Here is a 14,375-nt window from a genome sequence, read left to right as displayed (position 1 = left end):
AAGCTGTTCACACCAGACGCGCATTTCTCCGCGCCGGTCACCAAGCCTTTCAGCTACTCTGAGCTTTCCTTTACGCTGACATGGTACATAAACATGGCATTGGCTATATCCCAGCATTGATCCTTATCTACGTTGTCCTTGTAAAATTGTTGCTGACATACAACAACTCCCTGTGCTTTTCAACTTCGAGAATTCATTTGATGCTGATTTTAGCTATTTAGGCTATGTCTGCGTGTGTGTTGTGTGCAACACGTGACAACTCGTTTCTCTCAAACAAACAAACAAAACAACTACGGGTATGCTAGCTCAACGGATCAATCCGTTTATTTTCATTCGTTTTCATCAGGGTAACCACATGTAAAGGACGTTCGTTACCAACATTGTGTAATTATAAAGTCTACAACTTTACAAATGTTCACCGTAGTCTATAATTAATGGAGTAAAATCTTAATAACATGTTTTTTTATTCAAATATATTAACTAATATGGTGTATTTAATCATCCTGCAGCCGATTTCGCAAGCGTCTGGCGAAAAAATTCGACCAGCTGCCGAAACGCTTCGCAGCCAGTGTGGTCGGTCCCATTTGATAACATGGGCGCCGAAAGAAAAAAGGAGGCGCTTCCAGGCGCGTCGCAGCAGATCGCAGCCGATCGCAGGCAGTGTGTCCCAGGCGTAAGACGAGGGAACCTATAGGCTTGTAAAAATCGCCTCGGTTTGTCAAACTACAAAGTACGTCTTTTTTGAGACAATCATTCGGATTTTACGAGTAGCACAACAAATAAATCGCATAGGCTCTCAAGTGCAGCACAACATAACTTATATTTTGATGAAACATGAATTAAGTAGCCTGCTGACAGTTTCCTCAACCTAGGCTTGTAAAAATCGCCTCGGTTCGTCAAACTACAACTAGCAATACGCTAGGAAGGCAGTGCGCGTTCACGCGTAGGGGAGTGGGATTCTGCGGGGGAGTGAGAATTCGGTCCAACACCTGTTACGGCAGGACAGGCAATTCTTTCCTGAAAAAAACTCGCGTCACTCCCACAAAAAAAATCTTCGTAAGTAAAAAGTTTAGACTTTTAATTGACAATATTGACAACACATATTAAGAAACTTGTCTTTACTCATAATATCGTCTCCGATTTCAATTCGAAGCTGTAAATCTAACACTGTAGGCAATCTTCCATGGCATCCGCTTTGGCTCCGCCTCGGAAAACAATGGCTGCCGTTGCTGACGATACATTTATTTCCCCCTCCCAGTAACCCCGTAACCAATGATATATGCTTTGAGCTTAAGTTGTCATGAGTATCTGGCAGTTTTAAGAAATAAAATCGTTGATTGGACGGCAAATATATTAAGGCGGGAACCATGGGAATTTTATTTCCCATATATGAATGGTCCTTAAGTAATATTAACGTTGGACACATTATTACATTTGCCGAAAATGACAACCCAAATTTTAACCTAAAAGATTCGGGGCTTTTGAGAAAACATTCAGCGCTCTAGCCCTAGAAGCCAACCCTCGCTTCATCCCGCAAAATACGGGACAGCCCTAGTGGGTAGTCATCAACATATTCACATTTACATTACATTTAGTCATTTAGCAGACGCTCTTACCCAGAGCGACTTACAGTGAATACAGGGACATTCCCCGAGGCAAGCAGGGTGAAGTGCCTTGCCCAAGGACACAACGTCAGTTGGCATGACCGGGAATCGAACTGGCAACCTTCGGATTACTAGCCCGATTCCCTCACCGCTCAGCCACCTGATTCCCTATTCCAAGTTTTATAGCCAAAGACTAGATTCGTTTTACTCGTTTAGCCTAATACAAAATTCATTTTAACCAAGAAAGGATGAAGATATCGATAGATGGCAGCACATGCCCGAAGTTGCTCTTTTATCTTCGCTTATCCAAGCCATATGGCATAGGCCTATTCCAGTGCCTAACGCACAACTAGGCTAGACTTATAGCAGGCCTAATAAACATATAAACATTTTCATATCAGATTATTTAATAAGAGATAACTTGAAGCACATTGTTTGTGTACATCACACACCATTTGTTCTCACTTTTATCATCCCTATCCTGCATGACCGTGCGAGCCCAGTCAGGTGACACGCTTCGGAGCAGCTGGCCAGCCTCGATCTCATTTTCCATCATCACACAAACACAGCAGGCTACACACACACACATAGGATAGGCTACGATACCGGGATAACGCCTGAGCACAACGGATTTTACGGAAAATTTCATAAGATTGGCCAATCTAACAGAGTTATCGCTATGGGGAAACAAACGGCATATTTGCTGTTATTGCTTGCGACCTTGACGCTGTCTTCTGAGGTGAGAAATCAACCCACTAGCCCAAATAAATGCGTAGCCTACTTCATGTGCAACCTCTAACGTCCATAATCCATTTTCATTCTCTTTCATTCTTTCAAGCCATTCTTTCAAGGGCAAGCTCAATTCGAGACCAAAAAGTAGGCAAAACCGACGTTTGACTAGTTTCTTATTCTTGGAATGCAGTAAGCTACTAGGACAGAAATCCGATTTGCAAACAATCTCGAATGCGACTAAATTGCCAGGTTCGTTCATTTCAAAGGATCTGCATCATTCGGTTCCCAAATAAGTTGGTTATGTTGACCAAATATGGCTCAATTAAGCAAGTTTTCTACGTCAGTTATTAAACATGGCACATTTAAAGGCCTACAGTAGTAGTTCGCCAATATTTTTTTTAAATAGGCAAGCTGTCATGTCACTGTGATTAGTAGCACTAGACTGCATGCATTTTTTCCCTGATAGCCTACTATTAATGTGTTAAAATCCCTTCCTTGATACGTCTCCAATAATTTCTGTTGATTGGCCTTGTCAATAACACCTCAACTAAGCCCCCAGACTAATTGAACCTCAAGCCTAGTCTACTCAGGATTGTCGAAGCAATATATTTTTGTCTGCAGTATTGTTTCCCGGTCCGTGAAGGCAAAATATGCCCGTTATAGCGTTGCACATTTGCAGCAAGCGAGTCCTTTACTCTCCAGGACGAAAGGATGGCTTGACATCAGCAAGATGGCGTCAGTGAACGGTGGCTAAGAAGCGGCAGTTGTTCACATACAGTGAAAGCTAGCAATTTGCCGCAAGTAGTAAAAACCTGAAGCTGGTCGCAAAGCCTATCATTTCCATTCCTGGAGTGTCTGCATCAAATCTAAGACTGTGATACTTGCTCAGCTTGCTTGCACACCACAACATGTGGTGTGTGGCAAAATAAAGTTTTTTTTTAGCTGCCAACATATAGACTAACACGTAGGCTACGCATAATATCAAGACGATAACTAGAGACAGCTAAACAGAAGTTAAACACGCGTGCATATCACTCAAGCACCACTGATGAGCAGAGAGTCCTATGCGAGTTAATAGCGCATTAATTTTGAATAGTGTGACAGACACTTGACCACTTAACAACTGAGTGTAGTCTACTTAGGGAGGTTATACGGTTGTTCAATGGGGAACTGTTGTAGTCAAGGTATTGTACTGATATCACAGACGGTGTGCACTTTGATGTTGCTGGATGTGGACACTTCCTTCTCCAAGCAGACACACCCAGGGGAGGTGGAATGGATCTTCTTAAGCAAGGCTACTTAATTGAAAAAAGCAACACCCAGTTTGAAAGTGCCTGGCTGGTCTGAATACTTATGTAGATGAGTAAGTAGATAATTTGTTGTTAAAATACAACTAATGTTAAATCAGTGTTGAAATAGTTATGAGGTTTATAGAATATACACTTGAATGTTTCATTTGTATTGAATGTAGTTTGGGATTTTTTAAACACAAATTAACTCAACCCTACAGGTAGTGTGGTGGCTTTACCAACAGAACAATACCAGAAGGCTTGTGAGGATTTGGTTTGTTTGTTACAAGCAGAAGTCTTTTCCTATGTTTTGGAGAGGAAGGAGTAACAAGGCGGAAAGACACTTCCTCTGTTTCTCAGCCCGAACAAAAGGAGAGGAAAAAACAGTGATCCCAGAATTCTGTGCAAGGGGAGAGAGAGTTGTCTTCTGTCAGGGCCAATAAATGACAGTCGGTAACAAGAACTTCAGTAGCCATTGTACACCAAGTGTTTGTAATTTTAGACATACAAACATTTTTTTTTAACATATATATTTTTTTTACAGAGCACAGGGTCAGCCCTGGAGCATTGGGGAGTGTACATTGTTGACCACTCCAACCCATTGGCTGAACTGTTTTCTCGTTTTCTCTCCCTCTCCACTGTTTGGTGAATGTGAACAGAATCCCCCATTAAATTGTATCACGAGAGATTATGCACACACACTTTTAAGTGCTGTGCGGTGGTTTTGTGTCTCTGGCAACTTCCAGATCTGCGAGCTGTGATTCTGTAAAGTGCTGTCTGGCTCAGGGGCTTAACTGCACTGTTTAATCATTTTTAATCAGAACTGAAATGGACAGCAACGTTACACAATGGAATACAGAGACTGCAGCCTTCTAAAACATCCTAATCCTTGTTGTCTGGAAAGGGCACTAGAAGGGTATAAATGTGTTTCAGTGTAAGAGAACTGCACGTTGACTTACTCTGGACAAGCAAGATCCGTTTCTGCTCAGTTGATTGTAAATCTTTTTCAAAGGACGGAAAACGTTATTTGCTGACACAGCCTGATTATTTTTTTTGGTACCTGTTTATGAACTGGGTATCGTCTTTCACATTCAAGATAAAACTCACGTTGTGCCCCTCTGCCTCCAATCTCTACCCTGCATGTCCTCCCAGGTACCGGGGGATGACTCAGTGGGTCTGCTGGCCGAGCCCCAGGTGGCCATGTTCTGCGGGAAGGTCAACATGCACGTCAACGTCCAGAGCGGCAGGTGGGAGTCGGACCCTTCCGGTACTAAGAGCTGCATCGGAACCAAAGAGGGCATCCTGCAGTACTGCCAGGAGGTGAGAGGCGATGGGAGGGGAGTGGAGGAATAGAGAATGTGTGTTGGAGAGTTGATTCGAAGTACCGAAAGGATAAACCTACCCTGTTCCTAGGTGTACTAACTCCAGTCCTACCCTTTCCATAGGTATACCAACTCTAGCCCTACCCTGTTCCTAGGTGTACTAACTCCAGTCCTACCCTTTCCCTAGGTATACCAACTCTAGCCCTACCCTATTCCTAGGTGTACTAACTCCAGTCCTACCCTTTCCCTAGGTATACCAACTCTAGCCCTACCCTGTTCCTAGGTGTACTAACTCCAGTCCTACCCTTTCCCTAGGTATACCAACTCTAGCCCTACCCTATTCCTAGGTATACCAACTCTAGCCCTACCCTGTTCCTAGGTGTACTAACTCCAGTCCTACCCTTTCCCTAGGTATACCAACTCTAGCCCTACCCTGTTCCTAGGTGTACTAACTCCAGTCCTACCCTATTCCTAGGTATACCAACTCTAGCCCTACCCTGTTCCTAGGTGTACTAACTCCAGTCCTACCCTTTCCCTAGGTATACCAACTCTAGCCCTACCCTGTTCCTAGGTGTACTAACTCCAGTCCTACCCTTTCCCTAGGTATACCAACTCTAGCCCTACCCTGTTCCTAGGTGTACTAACTCTAGCTCTGCCTTGTTCCTAGGTTTATCCTGAGCTTCAGATAACTAATATGGTGGAGGCCAACCAGCCAGTCAGCATCCAGAATTGGTGCAAGAAGGGACGCAAACAGTGTCGCAGCCACACACACATCGTGGTGCCCTACCGCTGCCTGGGTAAGCAGTGTATTGTTTGTACACAAGTGTGTAACTCATTATGTTGTGTTTATGTGTGTCCATCTGCTAATGTGCACGCACAAAAACGAACTTGCTGTGTGTGCATTGTAGTGGGCGAGTTTGTGAGTGACGCCCTGCTGGTTCCTGACAAGTGCAAGTTCCTGCACCAGGAGCGCATGGACCAGTGTGAGAGCCACCTGCACTGGCACACTGTGGCCAAGGAGGTAAGACAAAAACACACTGGTTTTATTTTTTCTCTCCTCCCGCTATGTATGGGGTCGTTCTTGCTGTGGTGACTCAGCACTATTTCAGTCTTCACTGCTCTCCACAGCCTGCTAATGGCTACAACCTGATTTCTCTTACCCAGTGGTACTAAGTAGTGTGTAAATATGTTTGTGATGGTCTCAACTACCTGTGATAACTCCACCAACCAGCAATAAGGAAAAGGGCCATGCTGTCGCTAACTCATTGTTTTCATGACAACTAGTCTTGCGGAGACCGCACCATGAATCTTCACGACTATGGGATGTTGCTGCCTTGTGGCATCGACCGTTTCCGTGGGGTGGAGTTTGTGTGCTGCCCGGCGGAGCGAGAGGACAGCGTGGCTCTGGAGGGGGAGGAGTCAGACGTATGGTGGGGTGGAGCTGAGACAGAATTCACAGACAGGTATGGATGGAAACGCACAACACTGACACACAAATTACACAGAGGCGAAATAATGAATAAATCCCACCCCCTCCCTTAAAAGACTACTGTAGAGGATCTGTAGACAGACAAGTAGCCCGTCCAATCACTGCATTCGGTCCGAATGCCGTCCAATCAGTAGTTCCGGTTCCGACCTTAACCATTGGTCAAGGTTATTACAGTCCTGCGACCCCCACAGATATCGGACTGATTTCATTTCACTGTCAGATCTTTAGATATATTGGTCGCTATCACAAAATTTATTTCAGAAAATATGTCAAAAAAGTGCTTCTCAACAACATTACCCTGCCTTTAAATTCCCTTCTTCTGACCCCCAGCATGCCTCGCCAGGCTGAGCCAGAGCCCACCACAGCTGAGCAAGTTGAAGAAGAAGAAGAGGAGGAGGAGGAGGAGGAAGAGGCCTTTGACAGGGATGAGGACGGAGACGGCGACGAAGACGAAGACAACGACGACATTGACGAGGACGTGACGGAGGAACGGGACAGTGGTGAACGCGTCTCTAACATCGCCATGACCACCACCACCACCACCACCACCGAGTCGGTAGAGGAGGTTGTGAGAGGTGAGAGAGAGAGAGAACTGCTGATCGTCATATGAATCAATACACTTTCTGATTGGTCAGAAGTGAGAAAAAGCGGCCAGTTGGCATCTGTTTTTCCTCTTGTGTTTGGAGATGTGGAGACGTGTAAAATGGCACCCATTATCAGTTATGTTTTTTTTTTTATGTTCTGGTGCTGTATATGTCCTTATCTCTCTCTCAGAGGTGTGTTGGGCGCGTGCTGAGTCCGGGCCATGCCGTGCCATGTTGGAGCGTTGGTACTTTGTGCCAGAGAAGGGCCACTGTGCCCCCTTCCTGTTTGGGGGCTGTGGGGGCAACAGGAATAACTTTGACTCGGAGGAGTACTGCTTGTCTGTCTGCAGCAGCAGTTTGTGTAAGTCCCAGGACTGGAGCTGCTCTCCCCATCCCCCTTGTGCGCCCCTCTCACCAGGGTACTTTTCCTCAATTGCCCCTGACCCCCCGCTGTGTGATGGCTCACTCATTCACTTAACTATCTTTGTAACACCTGCAGGTGTGTTTGTGTGTGTCTGTCTTTCTGTGAATGTAACATGTATGGTACAGTGTGCCTGCCAGAATGCCATTAGCTACTAACACTCAACACTGGTCTAGCCATAGAGAGTATGTTTGGAGTTCATCCATATGAATTGGAACTTTGGCCGTTATTTGAAAATCTTGGATCGTCAGCAGGTCAAGGCCGATTCCCAGAAGACGGATGCTCTGTTCCGGGACTTCCAAGTTAATACTTAGTCAGAGAGCATGAGTCAGCACTGCCCAGTCCTGACAAAAGAAGAGAGGAATGTTAGTTTGTTAGTTTTACAGCAGTGAGACACAGACATGCAGGAAGGCGTTTTCACGAACACGGCTCAGAGGTAGGAACAGCAACAACAAAAAAAGCGGGAAGCATAGACCGGAGTCAATTAAAGTCATTTATTAAACAACGGAAGAAAAAATACTGTCGAGGTGTGTGAGTCAGTAGGTCAGTAGGTCTGGTCTCTGCGCATGCCATCTCTTAAAGGGGAAGGAACACACCTGGCCCAGGTGTGTCCACACAGTGTAACGACTCCCTCACCTCTGCCCCCAATCTTGCGAAAGGAAACGAGGCAAGGCAGAGGGAGGAGGCCTTCCCAGTGTGTCAGACGAAAACATGTTCGCTCTTTTTCATCCCATCCTGCTGTCTGTCCTCCTATGGCAGCCAGGAGCAGTGGTCAGCCACATTAACAGCCAGCCAGTCCAAGTACTCACCCATGTCCTGGCTAGGGACATGGGTGAAGAGCAACCTGCGCTGCATGTTGTCATTGGGGGTTTTTTTTGCGCAGGAAACCTATGCACTGAACAATGACCCATGGGGGAATCAAACCGTGGACCTTCTTGCTCTGGCACTGCGCCACCGTGACAGGATCGGGATTCCCCTTATCTCTAGGCTCCAACGTCACTCACTCGCTTACACACACACACACAAGCAATATGCTCACACATGAACACTCTTTGTCTCGTGCTACTGTACGTACTGCTCAGTGAGGCTTGTCCTAACCTGCCACTGACTCAAAGTTCATTGCACCACTCATCCGTATCTCTCCCTCTCTCGCTTTCCCTGTCGGGGGTTTGATCCCGGGTCCTGGAACTCAAGCATGTGACTGCCCGCTTCTCACAGACACCACTTTATCCAGCTATGCTACTGAAAGACCAGCAATTTGATGGCACGGCCGGGCAGTATTTATGTGAGAGACTTGGACCAATTCAACTCTGTTACACCAGCCTGTCTTCTCTGTCTGTTTCAGTCTGCCCGTCTGACCTTAATTCCCCAACCAGAGACCAATGTATAACAGCCTCTCACCCCCCCCTCTCCCTGTCTAATCCCTTCACTCTCCTACCTTTCCTCTTTTTTTCTGTTTAATCCTCTTCCTTTTCATCTTCCATCACTCCCTCTGTCTCTCTCTCTCTCCCTATGTTCGGATGGCTGTTCATCCATTATGACCATGTCTTGTCTGCTCCCCTCCTCCACGCCTCCCCACCTCTCCAGTGCCCACCCTGGCCCCCGGCCTCCCTGACATGGTGGATGCTGTGGACCACTACCTGGAGGCCCCCGGAGACGACAACGAGCATGCTGACTTCCAGAAGGCCAAAGAGAGTCTGGAGGCCAAGCACCGTGACAGGATGGCCCAGGTGTGTGTGTGTGTGTGTTTGTGTGTGCATGCATTCCCATGAAAAATGCAATTCCATTAACATATCTATGTGCGCCTTGATATACCGGTGACTCAATGTCCCTTGTTGCCTAGGTGATGAGGGAGTGGGAAGAGGCAGAGAGGGAAGCTAAGAGCCTGCCTCGTGCCGACAAGAAGGCAGTCATCCAGGTAACACACCCACCCTCTGTTCTGCATGTGTGTACCCTCAGGTTGATTGTGTGCTTGTGGGTGCATGTACTGAACAGTGGCAGCACGAGTGTGGAGTGGGTGTACTGACGTGTGTGTGTGTGTGTGTGTGTGTCAGCACTTCCAGGAAAAGGTAGAGGCCCTGGAGCAGGAGGCAGCAGGGGAGAGGCAGCAGCTGGTTGAGACCCACATGGCCCGGGTAGAGGCTCTGCTCAACAGCAGGCGCCGTCTGGCCTTGGAGAACTACCTTAGCAGCCTGCAGGCCAGCCCGCTCCGGGTAAAAAAAAAAGAAACACACACACACAAACACACAAATTCAAAAAGTCATTCAAAACATCGGCAACTTGGAACCAATTTCTTCAAAAAACAAAAACGATCTCTCCTTCACCTCCCCCCAGCCTCGCCAGGTGTTAGGGCTGCTGAGGAAGTATGTGCGTGCCGAGCAGAAGGACAGACAGCATACGCTGAAACACTACGAACACGTCCGCATGGTCGACCCCAAGAAGGCTTCTCAGATCCGACTGCAGGTAGAAGCCCCCGAGAGAGGCGTGCTGCTCCCGGCCTGTGGCCTAAGCACGGCCGTGCTCTCACGGGAACATTCTCCGCTTTCGACAGCTGTCTGTTTCAAGATGGTTTTCGATGTGGGGCACTGTGTTTATCGTGCCCCCTTTGTGGTTTTGAACCTTTTTGAACTCTGCCTCGTCCAAGGTCTTGACCCACCTGCATGTGATTGACGAGAGGATGAACCAATCAGTGGGGCTGATCGAGAAGGTGCCTAGCGTGGCCAAGGAAATCCAAGACCAAGTTTGTGAGTGCCCACCTCAATCCCATCCACCGAGTTATTAGAATACGTATTAACCACTCACATATTTTAGTCAGCAATTTTACAATGACTCACCTCCCAAATGCTGTGCTATTTGCAGTAGCCAGAAGTGTTCCGTCTTAGCTGGCAATTTCTTCCTCTACGAAGTATACATTACTCATCATCTCTCTCTTACTATCTGTCTTTCTGTCCAACCATCTCTCTCTTAATCCCTCTCTCTTGAACAATCTGTCTTTTTCTGACTCTAAACGAAACTTCTCTCTCTAGCTGTCCTCATGCAGAAGGTTCAGTCAGAGCTGTCTCAGCAAGTCTCTTCCCTGCAGAGCGATGGGAGAGTGAGTTACGCGCACGCGCGCACACACACACACACAGACACACACACACACACAGTAAATAGCAAACATTGCAAATCCTGTCAGGAGAATTTAAACCGAGCACTCGCACACATCCTGGGCCAACTGTGCACGTATTTATGCTTACAGACTGACAGTAGGGTGAGTTATGGGAACGATGCCCTGATGCCAGACCAGGCCTACAGCTCGGCCCCACTTGATCCCAGCCTCGGAGTGGACCGCCTGGGGTTCATCCACCCTGAGAGCTTCAATCAGCCCAACACAGAGAACCATGGTAAGACGCAGACACACACGTTTTTATCGCTATTCTTGTGGGGACTCACAATTCCACTCAACATCCTGTTTTCCTCTAACCCCTAACCTCAACCCTTAAACATAAATTAAACCCAAATCTAGTTCCAAACCCTAAAACCATTGAAGGGGGGATTTCTGCCCCCCCCCCCCCCCCCCCCCCCACAAGACAAGTTAAACAAGTCCACACACACTATCTGAAGGGATAGTAATCTTGGTGATCAGAGCTTTTTGTTGATGTGACCCACAGTGGAGCCTGTTGATGCTCGTCCAGCCCCTGACCGAGGTCTCCCCACACGACCTGGTGAGCCGGTTTGTGCGTGTGCGAGATTGTGTGTCTGAGTTAGAGTGAGCGTCATGTGTGGCTCCTCTGACTCCGTTTGTCCTCCTGAAAACCAGAGGGATTCCCCGAAGTGAGGATGGACACTGAGGAGAGGCAGAGCACCAGCTACGAAGTCCATCACCAGAAACTGGTAACCAAAGCCACATCAACGCACAACCGCTTGACCAACAGCTTGTGTCCTGAGGGACAGCCGGCGTTGTTACTGACAGTGGGTGTTGTGGTGTTTGACAGGTGTTCTTTGCAGAGGATGGGGGCAACAACAAGGGCGCCATCATTGGACTGATGGTGGGCGGGGTCGTCATAGCGACCGTCATCGTCATCACCCTGGTGATGCTGAGGAAGAAGCAGTACACTTCCATCCACCACGGAGTCATCGAGGTGAGAATATGGGTGTGTGCGTTCATGTGTATGTTGTGTATGTGTGTTTGTGTGTGTGTGTGTGTATTGAGCTGTGTGTGGGCTTGTTTCAGGTGGATGCTGCAGTAACACCGGAGGAACGTCACCTGACCAAGATGCAGCAAAACGGCTATGAGAACCCCACCTACAAATTCTTTGAGCAGATGCAGAATTAAGGAGCTACCCGTTCACCTCGCTCCCTCTTCTCCTTACCCCCATCTCTTTGTCACCTGTCGGCCTGGTTCCATTGTGGTCTGTTAGACCCTTTCCCGAGATTCCAATTGTTTTGACATATCTAATTGAACAGGATAGGTGGATATAGAAGTGTGGATGAGAATGCTGTTTACCCTGTTTTAAGAGCAAGGTGAAGCCATCTCCATATTGCTACACCTACCCCAGAGTGAGGGTAGGGGAAGGTGGCTAGAGAACTAAATGGAACAAAGCCACAATGCTTGTATAATCTCTCCCCTGTAGAGGTAGATCCTCTCATCGTCCACAGCTGCTACTGCTCCGACAAGGGTATTTGTCTTCACCTGCATTTCGTTCGATTTAAACCTATATTTGTGTTTCTACAAAGAATCGACACAAAACCAGGTTTTTTTGGGGGGGGGGTTTTCTTTCTCAGAAGTCAGCCCCCGTCCCCCGGTAAAATAATGTTTACCAGAAGCCCATCTGACCCCTATCACGAATCCTTCTTATCCTCTCTCTACATCTCGTTCTCTCTCTCTCTCTGGCCCTATCCATCCCCCCCATCTCTCCCACGCACATCTCTCAGATGACAGCTGTGTGGTGTATTTGGTGACATAACAGCTCTTAGAGCTAGCGATGAGGGGATGAGGACGGGGAGGAGGGAGTGAGGGAGGGGTGGGAGCTTCTCTGATCTGTTCTCTCTCTCTCTCTCTGCAGGATTACGCCCCAATGGTTCAGGTTTTGTTTTTCAAAAAAAAGAGAAAGAAAATAAACCGCAAAAAAAAAAAAAACAAATACAAAAAAAAAGATGAAAGATTCCCCAAAAATATATTTACACGATCAGAATAAGGATGAAGAATATTGAATGTTTTGTTTTCAGTTTTTCATTATTTTGTGTGTAATGTATTGAATTAAAGCCAGACATTAGCTGTAAGTATATTGTAGTGCATGGCAATATTGATGGGAGATAAGCTGTCTGTACATGGCCATGGTGAGCCTGTGCCCTAGCCCTCTACAGACCTGCCCTCCCGTTTAGCAGGATTGTACATTTCTAGTGTCTTCTTTGTGATCTTGTGATATGAAGAAGAAAAAGATTATTTAGAACCTGGTCTGCTTTGTTGTCACAGAGACATGCTTTACACAATCTCTACTTTCATTTTAATTACCACCCCCCCTCATGCCTCACTTTGTGTCCGTTGCATGGGCAGAATGCTCTATCTATACATGTAATATAATAATACGAAATGTAACAGAGGAAGTGGGTTACTGTGTTAATGTTTGCGTTCTATGCACTTTAAGTTTCATGTAGAGAGTTCGGTGTGCTTCTGTTGCCCCATCTCTGTTCCCTGTTTGGTAACTAGTATAGCACATGTGGGACGAGGACCGAGATGGGTGATACTGTAGAGAAAGGGGTCGCGCAGGGTCCTAGTCCTAATCTTGGGATTGAGAAACCTTACAGTTGGGATTCTTGCATTCCAGGTTGCGTTCCATTCGGGACACGTCAGCATTCCACTCTACCTCTCCTGTCACTCTGGATGGTTCACCGACGTGAAACTCATCCGTCAGCTACTCCTTTTCAAGTGCGCCGACTCTCTATACATTCCACCTCTCGTCCTCGTCACTCCATGCGGTGTCTGCACGCCGCCGCGTGTAGCATGGGAGCATCTGAGTGAGAGGGGAAATCGACGAGAGACGGAGAAAGGAACAGGGTGTTTACGTCTGTCATCCCGTGTTCTTTTTCCACCGTCTTAGTCTTTTCTCACACACTCACTCCCCTGCCACACACATTTCCCATATATCACGACATGTCTCAAACACTCAACTATTTTTCTATCTTTTGTTGTTTATACCTTTGCAGTGTATGTGTCTGTCCTGTGGTGGATTAGCAACTGCTTGCCTATTGTCGGATATTTGATTTCCTTATCTCACCACCTGGCTTCCAAAGCTGAGGCTTATACTGATCTCAGACCAGTCAATGTAGGGTAGCATAGCTTGTTCATGGATCCCTGGCCCACACATTGTAGGTGGGAACTAGGGCACTGCTCTCAGATCAGTATTACAGGACTGTACAAATGTGACATTTCTCCCAAATTAATTTAAACAGTACAACCTCCAGTGAACAAGAATGTGACATTCATATCGTGCAATTATCTCAGATCCTACACTACCCAACATACTGACACTGAGACATAAACTGAAGCTCTTAAATCAGGTGAATGTTTTGATGTTGTGAGGACAAGTTAGTCGGCATCTTCAAATGTTAACGGTGAAAATGAAGGCTTTCTTTCATACACTTGCTGACAATTTTCCCGTGTAGCGCTGCATTTTGCTTATAATGCTTTAGAGAAAAAGCTTTCTACACTATCCCATCAATAAAGTTTTGAATGTACAAACAGCTCTCTGGTCTGTGTAATGTTTATATCCGCATGCAGTATTGATGGGTCTGTGTGTGGTGAGGGGGCGTCGTGTGCTACATGGAAGGACAACTAGGACAAATTGGAGAGGGGGGGTTAAGAGAAAGACCATGTGCTCATGGCCTTTGGTGCCTTGATCTGTTAGGTAGAATCTATTTGATGGTGGATGACTGAGTATGCATGAGTTAA

At 46.7% G+C, this 14,375-nt stretch overlaps 1 protein-coding gene across 2 annotated transcripts; it reads left to right on the top strand.

The window, feature by feature from the left end:
* The first annotated feature begins 2,168 nt into the window (after positions 1-2,168).
* Positions 2,169-14,167, top strand: LOC136957832 (amyloid-beta A4 protein-like). Of its 2 annotated transcripts, XM_067252037.1 has the most exons (18): positions 2,169-2,343; positions 4,778-4,945; positions 5,615-5,744; positions 5,856-5,968; positions 6,232-6,410; positions 6,767-7,011; positions 7,211-7,381; positions 9,029-9,171; positions 9,285-9,359; positions 9,496-9,654; positions 9,776-9,904; positions 10,086-10,185; positions 10,468-10,535; positions 10,683-10,827; positions 11,095-11,148; positions 11,244-11,317; positions 11,419-11,565; positions 11,658-14,167. In XM_067252037.1, exons 1-18 carry the CDS (start codon positions 2,284-2,286, stop codon positions 11,757-11,759), a joined length of 2,262 nt encoding a protein of 753 aa, XP_067108138.1. In that variant the 5' UTR covers positions 2,169-2,283; the 3' UTR covers positions 11,760-14,167. The 2 variants fall into 2 exon arrangements, with proteins under 2 accessions (XP_067108138.1, XP_067108147.1); XM_067252046.1 differs by lacking the exon at positions 7,211-7,381.
* The last annotated feature ends 208 nt before the right edge of the window (positions 14,168-14,375 follow it).

Source organism: Osmerus mordax, chromosome 2, assembly GCF_038355195.1.
Source record: "Osmerus mordax isolate fOsmMor3 chromosome 2, fOsmMor3.pri, whole genome shotgun sequence".
NCBI lineage: Eukaryota > Metazoa > Chordata > Actinopteri > Osmeriformes > Osmeridae > Osmerus > Osmerus mordax.
The sequence above is the reverse complement of the archived record's forward strand: the minus strand, read 5'-3'. Positions and strand labels throughout refer to the sequence as shown.

Excerpts from the sequence above, each read along its gene's own strand:
- LOC136957832 (XM_067252037.1), top strand. The coding sequence starts at position 2,284 with ATGGGGAAACAAACGGCATATTTGCTGTTATTGCTTGCGACCTTGACG. Across the intron at positions 2,344-4,777 it reads CCTTGACGCTGTCTTCTGAG|GTACCGGGGGATGACTCAGT; the intron begins GTGAGAAATCAA and ends ATGTCCTCCCAG. Across the intron at positions 11,318-11,418 it reads AAGTCCATCACCAGAAACTG|GTGTTCTTTGCAGAGGATGG; the intron begins GTAACCAAAGCC and ends GGTGTTTGACAG.